The sequence below is a fragment of the Pristiophorus japonicus genome, chromosome 12, assembly GCF_044704955.1.
Source record: "Pristiophorus japonicus isolate sPriJap1 chromosome 12, sPriJap1.hap1, whole genome shotgun sequence".
NCBI classification, from domain to species: Eukaryota; Metazoa; Chordata; class Chondrichthyes; family Pristiophoridae; genus Pristiophorus; species Pristiophorus japonicus.
Genome location: NC_091988.1, coordinates 177,682,041 through 177,694,789, shown reverse-complemented (window position 1 = coordinate 177,694,789; position 12,749 = coordinate 177,682,041). Strand labels below are relative to the sequence as shown.

At 40.2% G+C, this 12,749-nt stretch overlaps 1 protein-coding gene across 2 annotated transcripts in view; it reads right to left on the bottom strand.

Annotated features, from left to right (window-relative positions):
- Window positions 1–12,749, bottom strand: part of LOC139277569 (microtubule-associated protein RP/EB family member 1-like) — a 53,885-nt gene that overhangs the window by 5,123 nt on the left and 36,013 nt on the right. For both annotated transcript variants that reach the window (XM_070896206.1, XM_070896205.1), the window contains exons 5-6: window positions 6,684–6,805; window positions 2,028–2,180 (exon numbers count right to left, since the gene is read on the bottom strand). In XM_070896206.1, the coding sequence (XP_070752307.1) occupies window positions 2,028–2,180; window positions 6,684–6,805 (275 nt within the window). The remainder of the gene's footprint in view (window positions 1–2,027; window positions 2,181–6,683; window positions 6,806–12,749) is intronic.

Below are 12,749 nucleotides of genomic sequence, written 5' to 3'. Positions count from 1 at the left end.
ATTGTCTGTTCTCTGTTACCTCTTCAAAAATTTGTAATATGAAATCGTGCCAGCTGGTCCTGCATGAACTAGGATGCATATGTTTTATATTAACTTAATTTTATTTGAAAAGTATACCCAAAAGTGTATAGTTCTGGATGGTTGGGAGCGAGTAATGCAGTTGTAAGGGCTTAGGTGCCAAATAAGAGTAGTTTGTCTTGAACAGTGAAATTAAAGTAGCCACATTATTAAAACTGCCTGGACAAATATTTTAGAAGCTTATTTACTTGTTACAAATTCAGGTCTGTCATTCTTGGGTGCAGTTGCTCCCTTAATTGGTATGACAAAAGGCAGGTAACTATAGGCCGGTTAGTTTAACATCTGTAATGGGGAAAATGCTTGAAACTATTAAGGAAGAAATAGCGGGACATCTAGATAGGAATAGTGCAATCAAGCAGACGCAGCATGGATTCATGAAGGGGAAATCATGTTTAACTAATCTACTGGAATTCTTTGAGGATATAACGAGCATGGTGGATAGAGGTGTACCGATGGATGTGGTATATTTAGATCTCCAAAAGGCATTCGATAAGGTGCCACACAAAAGGTTACTGCAGAAGATAGGAGGTACGCGGAGTCAGAGGAAATGTATTAGCATGGATAGAGAATTGGCTGGCGAACAGAAAGCAGACAGTCGGGATAAATGGATCCTTTTCGGGTTGGAAATCGGTGGTTAGTGGTGTGCCACAGGGATTGGTGCTGGGACCACAACTGTTTACAATATACATAGATGACCTGGAAGAGTGGACAGAGTGGAGTGTAACAAAATTTGCAGATGACACAAAGATTAGTGGGAAAGCGGGTTGTGTAGAGGACACAGAGAGGCTGCAAGGAGATTTAGATAGGTTAAGCGAATGGGCTAAGGTTTGGCAGATGGAATACAATGTCGGAAAGTGTGAGGTCATCCACCTTGGGAAAAAAAACAGTAAAAGGGAATATTATTTGAATGGAGAGAAATTACAATATGCTGAGGTGCAGAGTGACCTGGGGGTCCTTGTGCATGAATCCCAAAAAGTTAGCTTGCAGGTGCAGCAGGTAATCAGGAAGGCGAATGGAATGTTGGCCTTCATTGCGAGAGGGATGGAGTACAAAAGCAGGGAGGTCCTGCTGCAACTGTATCGGGTATTGGTGAGGCCGCACCTGGAGTACTGCGTGCAGTTTTGGTCACCTTACTTAAGGAAGGATATACTGGCTTTGGAGGGGGTACAGAGACGATTCACTAGGCTGATTCCGGAGATGAGGGGGTTACCTTATGATGATAGACTGAGTAGACTGGGTCTTTACTCGTTGGAGTTCAGAAGGATGAGGGGTGATCTTATAGAAACATTTAAAATAATGAAAGGGATAGACAAGATAGAGGCAGAGAGGTTGTTTGGGGAGACTAGAACTAGGGGGCATAGCCTCAAAATACGGGGGAGACAATTTAAAACTGAGTTAAGAAGGAATTTCTTCTCCCAGAGGGTTGTGAATCTGTGGAATTCTCTGCCCAAGGAAGCAGTTGAGGCTAGCTCATTGAATGTATTCAAGTCACAGATAGATAGATTTTTAACCAATAAGGGAATTAAGGGTTACAGGGAGCGGGCGGGTAAGTGGAGCTGAATCCACGGCCAGATCAGCCATGATCTTATTGAATGGCGGAGCAGGCACGAGGGCTAGATGGCCTATTCCTGTTCCTAATTCTTATGTTCTTATAAGTGTGGCTGCATTTATTCAGCATCTGAGCTAGCAACAGTACTAATTGGCATTTGAGGAACTAAATTTCCCTTTCCAGTGCTTTAAATTGAAATGTGTTGACATTTTTACTTAAAACGAGTTCCTATTCCTGATTAAAACAACAATTTTAACTTAATAGAAGCTGCTTTTCTTGGGAAAATAGCTATTCGGGCTAACATATCTCAGACACTCTCCACATGATCAATACGTGATTGTAAAAAGTTCTCAGGCAAATGTGCTTAGAAGCCAATCTAATACAGAAAAAAGGTTCTTACATCTGTTGCATACAAAATCTCCACAATTCGCTGGATCACTGGATCATTATCTTGTTCATTTTCTTGGCAGATTAATTCAATATTTCTGAGTTTTCCAAAATAAAAGTCTCTTTCCTTTTCAAGATCCTCCACTGTAATTTTTAGTACGTGAATCTGTAAGCATATAATATTGTAATAATGTAGAGATACTTTCATTTCAAACTCAAATCAATTGAACCTGAAAAAGATGAAATCAAGGGTCACTCTGAAATATAACAGTAATTTTTTCACCAATTAGACAAAAGTGACAAGATAGCTCTCCCTTCTCCCAAAAAACTCCAGAGCATGTATAACATTATAAAATTAGACAACCTCACTTTAAATAGGAAATAACTGTCATTTCAGCACCAAAGCTGTGAATTCTTCAAATTTATAAAATGGGCTTCAATAGACTCAGCTGATAAAGATTCAGTCTCTGTACCAAGTTATCAGATCAGACAGAATCAGAAAGCAGTGGGGGGAGGGGGAGGGGCTGTAATTGACTTCGCCACCCCAATTTAAGAGAAGAAGAAGAAAATAAATCACCAGGGTTGGTGCTCTTGGGAATCCTAGCTGGAAATGTAAATGTGTGGACTGGATTGGTTGTGATGTCCCCCGCAGTTCAATAATGGCCACGGGGCAAGGTACTGCCAGGGAACTAATGCTAGTGGAACTATACACCAAGCAAGGGGAGAAGAGAAAATTAGCAAATTAAGTTATTAAAAGAATAATGGCTAAGTTTATGCAACACGTTTTGGATTTGGCTTGAGCATCATTTTATTCTTATGATTCACAAAGATCAATGAACTTGGCAATTCCTTAGGTCAAAGACAGACTTAGACTTGCATTTATATAGCGCCTTTCATGACCACCGGACGTCTCAAAGCGCTTTACAGCCAATGAAATACTTTTGGAGTGTAGTCATGGTTGTAATGTGGGAATTGCAGCAGCCAATTTGTGCACAGCAAGCTTCCACATACAGCAATGTGATATGACCATGATTGTTATTAGAAAAATCCAATTTTGGTTCAATTTTTCAAGTTACAATAGAAGCATTCCCTTGAAGGGGAATATTCATTCATGGGATGCGGGCGTCACTTGCAAGGCCAGCATTTATTGCCCATCACCAATTGCCCTAGAGGAGGAGGTGGTGAGCCGCCATGTCAGAGGGCAGTTAAGAGTCAACCACATTGCTGTGGGTCTAGAGTCACATATAGGCCAGACCGGGTAAGGACGGCAGATTTCTTTCCCAAAGGACATTAGTGAACCAGATGGGTTTTTACGACAATCTGGTAGTTTCATGGTCATCATTACTGATACTAGCTTTTTATTCCAAATTTTGTAATTTATATGAACTCAATTTAAATTCAAGGGGGGAAATACAGCTAGTTAAGCATACATCTATTTATTCTGTTTAATCGTCTGTATTCCCTGTCAGATGACTTACTATTAAGGTAATGTAGCTAGCCAGAGTAAAATACATCTACGAAGAAAAGCAAATGTCTGTTCCATACAGTACCGTAGCATTATCAAATGCAATATTTCCTTTCTTTACCCAACCTAACAAGGTAATATGACCTCCGTTAGCAATTATGTACAGGTTTTTCTTTGCTTCTGAAGTTGAATATTTATACTGCCTTCATCTTGGGAATGGAGCTTATGTGCACATAATACAAGTATAAGAAGAAGAAAGTGACAACATCCTTTATGAAACACCTGGAATCAAGGCCATAAAAATGATTTTTTTCTCATTTCAGACCTTTATATTTAAGATATTAGTGCAAAGTGAGCAAAACAAGTGAAGAGACAGACTTCCTCACCAAGTCCCGCTCACCTATTACCCTTGTGCTCACTTACCTACATTGGCTCCCAGTTAAGCAACGCCTCAATTTCAAAATTCTCATCCTAGCTTTCAAATCCCTCCATGGCCTCTCCCCTAACGATCTCTAATCTCCACCAGCCCCCACCACCCCAGAGATGTTTGCGCTCCTCTTATTCTGCCCTCTTGCATATCCCTGATTATAATCGCTGAACCATTGGTGACCGTATCTTCAATTGCCTCGGCCCTAAGCTCTTGAATTCCCTGCCTAAACCTCTCCGCCTCCTTTCCTCCTTCAAGACGCTCCTTAAAACCTGCCTCGGACCAAGCTTTTGGTCACCTGACCTAATTTCTCATTGTGTAGCTTGACGTCGAATTTTCTATCTCATAATACTCTTGTGAAACACCTTGGGACGCTTCACTACATTAAATGTGCTATATAAATACAAGTTTTTGTTGTTGTTGTTAGATGTTCAACCAGCAGATGCTATTTTACAATCATCCATTAGGAAGAGGCAGGTAAGAGGAGAAGAAAATGATTTGGTCTCAGCACAAAAACTGGGAGCCATAGAAAAGTAGAAAAATTAAATCAGTCAATCCTAATCTATCCTCAAAGATTTTAATAAGGATCCCAAAATGGTAAACCAGGAGTAATTTCTTCCATCGTAACCTGGGGATTTTTGTTCCTCCACATTCATTCAAGCCACAATCAGATGATACAAACCAGGAACCAAACCTGGAGCCATCTATGGATTAATTACATCAAGCAGTGAATTTATTTCTCGAGCTATCAGGGAGCTATGTGCCTAATACATCAAAGAATACAGACAGGCATCGCTGTGTAAAAATAGGCAAACTTGCAGTTTCAGTAACATTTAGAACTGAAACTGCTTAAAATGTAACAAAAATCTGTTGTGTAAAGACAGTATTGGAAATTGTTGCCTATGATAGGAAGGTAAAACTAACAATGCAATTCAGAGCTAAGTTTTGTATATAAACTGTGTAGTAAAATATCACCTAATCAAACTTTTAAAAATTCTTCCTGGGATGTGGGAGTCGCTGGCAACGCCAGCATTTATTGCCCTTCCCCAATTGTCCGAGAAAGTGGTGGTGAGCTGTCTTCTTGAACTGCTGTAGTCCTTGTGGTGAAGGTACTCCCACAGTATTGCTAGGGAAGGATCAGCCAGGATTTTGACCCAGCGACGATAAAGGAACAGCGATTTACTTCCAAGTCAGGATGGTGTGTGACTTGGAGGGGAATGTGGAGGTGGCGGCGTTCCCTTGTGTTTGCTGTCCTTATCTTTCTAGATGGTAGAGATCGTGGGTTTGGGAGATGCTGCCGAAGAAGCCGTGGCAAGTTGCTGCAGTGTATCTTATAGATGGTACAAACTGAAGCCATGGTGGTGGAGGGAGTGAATGCTCAGGTGGTGGATGGGATGCCAATCAAGCCGGCTGCTTTGTCCTGGATGGTGTTGAGCTTCTTGAGTGTTGTTCGAGCTGCACTCATCCAGGCAAGTGGAGAATATTCCATCACACTCCTGACTTGTGCTTTGTAGATGGTGGAAAGGCTTTGGGGAGTCAGCAGGTGAGACGCTGGCCACAGAATACCCACCCTCTGACCCTCTTTCTTGTTGCCACAGTATGTGTGTGGCTGGTTCAGTTAAGTTTCTAGTCAATGGTGACCCCCAGGATGTTAATGGTTAGGGATTGGGCAATTGTAATGCCGTTGAATATCAAGGGGAGGTAGCAAGCCTCTTGCTTGTTGGAAATGGTTATTGCCCAGTACTTGTGTGGTGTGAATGTTACTTGCCACTTATCAGTCCAAGCCTGAATGAGCATTAGTGAGCAGGTTATTGGTGAGCAAGTGCCACTTGATAGCATTGTCGCGACACCTTCCATCACTTTGGTGATGATTGAGAGTAGACTGATGGGGCAGTAATTGGCTGGATTGGATTTGTCCTGCTTTTTGTGAACAGGACATACCCGGGCAGTTTTCAACATTGTCAGGTTGACGCCAATGTTGTAGCTGTACTGGAACAGCCTGGCTAGAGGCGTGGCTAGTTCTGGAGCACAAGTCTTCAGCACGGCGGCCAGGATGCTGTCGGGGCCCATAGCCTTTTGCTGTATCCAGTGCGCTCAGCCTCTCCTCAATATCACATGGAGTGAATCAAATTGGCTGAAGACTGGCTTCTGTGATGGGGATCTCAGGAGGTGGCCAATAAAGGATCAGATCATCCACTTGGCACTTCTGGCTGAAGTGGTTAAATAAAGTAGTACATTTCTTAATGCGGGTGTCCCGATAGGATTCTTCAAAATCCAATTGAAAGAGAGCCACCCATATAAAGTTTATGTAGAATCTAGAAATTCCAGCATAGAAGACCGTTACTGCATCTGTACAAGAGCTATCTATTGATGTTTTCTCTTTCCCCCAAGTCCTATGTCCTTCATATTTTCTTTCACATAACTTAGAAGAGAATTGGATAAATATAGTGTCTGCCTTTAACCACTTTTGTAAAGCATTCCATATTCGAACAACAGTGAGATTAGTTTTCTTACTGCCCTGGTTATGCTGCCATAGAAAATCCCAAATCTATAGTGGAGTTTAGGTTCAAGAAGAAAAATTATAGTACCACTATCATTGTTTTGTTGAAAAATTAAAATATGCACCATTTTGATATCCAGTATATTTTCAATTTAAAATCAAATCAAATACAGTCTTGAAATTTAGGAGCTTTCAAATACAAGTAGGCTCTTGATAATGTTAACACCAAAGCAATACCAAATACTTAAGAATACTGAAAGACAGAATTTCTGATCACCTGTTGAGCTAGCTCTGCAACTTGTGCATCTCCGTTTCCCACCATAGCAGGCCTTTTAGGTGCAGCAGACACAGGTTTCGGAGTCGTTGCAACTTTTGGTATTGGATGAACTTTTTGAGTAACTGTAACATCAATATCCACAAACAACTGTAGGTTAGAAAGGTCATGTTCAAAAGTATTACATTACTGAAAATAAGATACTGACAATACACAGTAGCTCTTGCTTTCTAACAATCGAGAGGTTTAAGCCCACAGCTACCACAGATCGCGTTACATTTGGAATTACAGGTATTTGGTCTTGGCCAGGTTAATAAATGAAGTGCCACTATAATATTTTTTTTGTTAAAAGTTTGCAGCTTGGATTACTTGCCCTTGCGGTTAATGATTATCTGGATGTAGAGCATACAAGACCATGACAATGAAAGAGAGCTCTTTTGGAAAGTATATGTCTCAGATAGATCTCACGCATTGAATAGTCATGAAGTTGCAGTGTGATTCCCCCCACCCACCATCCAGCTACAGGAAGGGTTAAGCCTCTTAGTTACTCATCAATCATTCGCTTCATTATCCATACCTAGGAGTAATTTTAGCTGAGCTGCAAGATATAGTGCATAATTTTAGTGGCCTCATTTGAAGACTAGAGCCTGGACCACCCATTCTTACAGTTAATAGCAGAAACAGGCAAGAAACTTTACTTGCTATTGGCAAAATCATTTTGGTGAGGAGTGAACATAATTAAAAAGTCAAATACATACACATCATGTGTTAATAAGTGTAGAAAGGTTACCTAAACATAAAAAGACATGTGCTGAATGCCATGCTTACTTTCAACACCACAGTTTGTGTACAGGACACAACTAATAAACCAGTGAATGGGAGTTAAGTTTAGACAGCACCAAAATACACCTGCAATCCAGGCTCAACACCTTCACTGGTGATTCCAAATTTTCAGTTCATCTTCAAAATATGTTGATCAGCAAGCATAATAGTGGTACAAGTGGAGACACAAAGTTTGATATCCACGTGAAGGGATAACCTTCGCTTTCACAACCAAGAGTAGTTTCAGGATATACAGTGGAACTTCAATTATCCGCGCTTTCAAGGAGCCAGAACTCTTTTTTAAAAAAAAAAATAAACTTCTGTTGCATATTGTTCCCCAGCGCATCAAATCCTCCCAGCAGCACCCCATATGGGTTTATGCAGTGAATAGTAGGTGAAGGAAAGAGCGTAGGTAGTGTTCTGTGGGCTGCAACGGGGAGATGGGAGGGGTTATAAGGACATCTAAACCTTGTATACCATGATCTTTCATTACATCATGAATAAATGCCAACTCCATACAGCTGTCAAAATCTGCAGAAGCTAGCCTTTTCTTACCCAGTTGTTTTTCCCAGATATTTCAATAATTATTCCATGTTTAATAAATTCACCTCCTTTCCCTACCATCACTGCACAATGAAATGGTTGTCCCAACAGTTTTTTCAATTTAATTTCAGTCAAATTGTCGATTCCCTTATTCCTCAAATTGCTTGTGCAATTTGGGATCTGCCAATTTCCATGATGGGTTGGGGAGGAAGGCCCCCTCTGTTTGACGGTTAACTGAGTTTCCACTATAATTTTGTGTTAGTGTTGAGCCTGGATAATTGCTGCACAGTGTTTTGATTTAATCCAGAGCGTACCTTCTTCTTTCCCCACCCCACAAAAAAAAAGTGAGTAAACTTCCACCTGGTGTGCAAAATAAATTTTTGGGAAAGTTTACCTAAACATAAAGACATGTGCTGAATTCCATGCTTACTTTCAACATCACAGTTTGTGTACAGGACATAATGCAAATACTCCCCCCCACAGAAGTACTAAAAGACTATACCAATTTTTGATTGTGTTACATTTGTTAGAGATAATATTGGCTTCAGAGTCTTCCTCTCTGGTGGTGCAGTATTTAGACTGTCATCTGTAATTTATAGAGCAGAACATTATCCAATAGGAACAGTAAAGTGGCCCACAAATCTACAGCATATTCAAAATATGCCAGAATTCTGTTAAAAACGTCAAGCTTCTTAATCCATTGGCACAAGGGAAGGGAATCCAATGATTTTAAATGCCAGCCAAAAACTGGCATTAAGTGCAACTAACAGGAGTTGGCTATCGTACAATACATTCAAGAGGAAGTATTTTGTAATAAGATCCACTTAAAGAGATTGATAATTTTTTTAAATAGCGCAAAACCTAAATGGTAATGATGCACTGATGTGCATGAAAATTGCAAGTAAAAAGGATGAAAATAGACAAGACAAGGACAAACAAAGGTGGAATCCTCTATAACTTTATAGGAAATATGTTCATAAAAAGGTTAGTAAGAGGATTGACGAAAACAAAAAACAGTCAAGATAAATGGTTCATTCTCAGGTTGGCAATCAGCAATTAGTGGTGTGCTGCAGGGATCAGTGCTGGGACCCCAACTATTTACAAATCTATATTAATGACTTGGAAGAAGGGACCAAGTGTAATGTAGCCAAGTTTGCTGACGATACAAAGATGGGAGGAAAAGCAATGTGTGAGGAGGACACAAAAAATCTGCAAAAGGACAGACAGGCTAATTGAGTGGGCAAAAATTTGGCAGATGGAGTATAATGTTGGAAAGTGTGAGGTCATGCACTTTGGCAGAAAAAAAAATCAAAGAGCAAGTTATTATTTAAATGGAGAGAGATTACAAAGTGCTGCAGTACAGCAGGACCTGGGGGTACTTGTGCAAGAAACACAAAAGGTTAGTATGCAGGTACAACAAATGATCAGGAAAGCCAATGGAATCTTAGCGTTTATGCAAAGGGGATGAAGTATAAAAGCAAGGAAGTCTTGCTACAGTTGAACAGGGTATTGGTGAGGCCATACCTGGAATACCGTGTGCAGTTTTGGTTTCCATATTTACGAAAGGATATACTTGCTTTGAAGGGAGTTCAGAGAACGTTCACAAGGTTGATTCCGGAGCTGAGGGGGTTGTCTTATGAGGAAAGGTTGAGTAGGTTGGGCCTCTACTCATTGGAATTCAGAAGAATGAGAGGTGATCTTATCGAAACGTATAAGATTATGAGGGGGCTTGACAAGGTGGGTGCAGAGAGGATGGTTCCACTGATAGGGGAGACTAGAACCAGAGGGCATAATCTTAGAATAAGGGGCCGCCCATTTAAAACTGAGATGAGGAGAAATTTCTTCTCTGAGGGTTGTGGAACTCACAGCCTCAGAGAGCTGTAGAAGCTGGGACATTGAATAAATTTAAGACAGAAATAGGCAGTTTCTTAAACGATAAGGGAATAAAGGGTTATGGGAAACGGGCAGGGAGGTGGACCTGAGTCTATGATCGGATCAGCCATGATCGTATTGAATGATGGAGCAGGCACGAGGGGCTGTATGGCCCACTCTTGCTCCTATTTTTTTATGTTCTTATGTTCTTAATGTAACGGATTGCAATAGGATGTTTAATGGAAAGTCAAAGTTAAGTACTCACTCAATGTTTTTATTAAAAAATATGAAATCCTCAAGACAAATGAGGTATTTAAATCCAGAGGGAGATACTTAGTACTTTATATTTGAAATTACTCCTATACTTTCTGTTTTCCTTCTCATTACGCAATCATTTATATTTCCCTAAAACAATACAAGCAACATCTAGGTCTTACACAAGTACACAAGATAAATTATGGTAATTGTTATGAAAAAAATTGATACACTTTAAATGTATACAGTATTCCTTGCCAAACTGCCTTAAACAGATGTTTCCCACTGCAATTGGTTTTCACTCTTTCACTGAAGGATTTGGAACCAGCTAGAACATCAAATTTAGAAAACCACAAGGACACATGCTGCTATTTACATGTGGAATTCATGTGACACCTAGTGGCAAAGCAGATGACCTTCAGCAATTTACACAAAGACATAACTATAGCCTAGAAAATTTACTGAACCAAAAGAATAGGATCTTCAAATTATATTCAACACTGATGAATTCTATACATTTTAAAGATCATCACGACAACTTGCCATTTAAGTTGAACTACGAGTTTTTCACTTTAGTTTTGAATACACTAATTTGAAACACAAACAGCTTGTAGAGTTCAAGATGACAGGTTCAGAGTGCAACTGCTAAATACTGCATTTTTACTTTCCTACACATTACAACAACTTGCATTTATATAGCACCTTTAACTTAGTAAAATGTCCCAAGGCGCTTCACAGGAGCGTTAACAAAAATTAACACCGAGCTACACAAGGAGATATTAGGACAGGGAGAGATAAGGAGAGTATTAAAAGAAGACGGAGGCGGAGATGTTTATTGAGGGAATTCCAGAGCTTAAGGCCTAGCCAACTGAAGAGAGTTGTTGATGCCAGTTCATTGGATATACTAAAGAGGGAGTTAGATATGGCCCTTACGGCTAAAGGGATCAAGGGGTACGGAGAGAAAGCAGGAAAGGGGTACTGAAGGAAAGATCAGCCATGATCTTATTGAATGGTGGTGCAGGCTCGAAGGGCCGAATGGCCTACTCTGGCACCTATTTTCTATAAAGGCATGGTCGGCAAAGGTGGAGCGATTAAATCAGGGATGCTCAAGAGGCCAGAATTGGAGAAGCAGAGACATCTCAGAGTTGTAGGGCTGGAAGAGGTTACAGGAGATAAGATGGTGCGAGACCATGGCGAGACTTGAAAACAAAGATGAGAATTTGGAAAGAGGTGTTGCTGGTCCCGGAACCAATTTAGGTCAGCGAGCACAGGGGAGATGGGTGAATGGAACTTGGTGCAATTTAGGATACGGGTAGCAGAGTTTTGGATGAGTTGAATTATTTTATAGTGATGTTTGGTTGAGGGATAAATATGATGCTTGTTAAATTGTTATACGTGATCACCAAGTGTGTAGGATAGAAAGAGCAGTCACCACTTAATGTTTCAACCATTTGTGGAATGTTTTAATTGTTGCAACATCAAGTCACTGACTGGTGATTAAATTGAGCTGCAAAGAGTAATCAATGCAAAATAACCTTCACAAAAGTTGGAAAATAAGATAATAAATTAAATATTGAACGGTCAGTAATCCTCAAATCTTAGGCGATTACTGTTATCAGTAACACTATTATCTTTTAGAGCTAATCCATTTTACATACCAGTGTCAGCAGTGGCTTAGCTGGTAGCACACTTGCCTTGGAGTCAAATTGTGGATTTACATCCCAATCCAGAGACTAGAGAACAAAATCTAGGCTGACACTCCAGTGCAGTACTGACTGGGTTTTGTCCCATCTGCCCCCTCAGGGAAACATAAAAGATTCCATGGTACTATTTTGAAGAGCACGGGAGTTTCTCCCCCTCCCAACATATGTCCTGGTCAATATTTAATCCCTTCCCCAACATCACCAAAACAGATTCTATGGTCATACTCACATTGCTTTACATAAATTGGCTGTCACATTTCCAACATTACAGCAGTGGCTACTCTTCAAAGGTGTTTAATTGGTTGTAAAGCACTAAGACATCCCGAGGTCGAGAAAGGTGCTATATAAATGCAAGTTTAAAAAAAAAGACTTAAAAGTCCACAGGAATGGTTTTCTGTGTAGCACACCTATTGAAAGTATTAACTCTTCAGGGGTACCCTGTACTAACTTCCAAAAGACAAGCTTAGCTACCCAAAAGGAAAACAGCACGACAATTGCAGAAAATATGCATTTAACTAGAACAGAAATAATATGGTGAGCAAGTCAACAAAGAATCTAATGGAAGATGGGCAGAATTATGATAGTCTTGATCAACCTCTGGTAAACACCCAGTATATAAATATGGTGATGTTGCAAGGCTAAATCAGCTAGCAGAGGTGAGAGAAATCCAAATTGCTATCCTTTGTATTGTATGGATCGATTACCTATGCTATACAAATAAAGTCTGTTCTGTACACTCACTGTCTCCGTACTTACTTGAGATGTGTCACCAGAACCAAAGGGAAGGAGGTTGCTTTAATAGAAGTGGTACATATGCCAAAAAGGGCACCCATGTGCTAATGGACCCCATCTTGTGGGAAAGCACTTAGTCTGT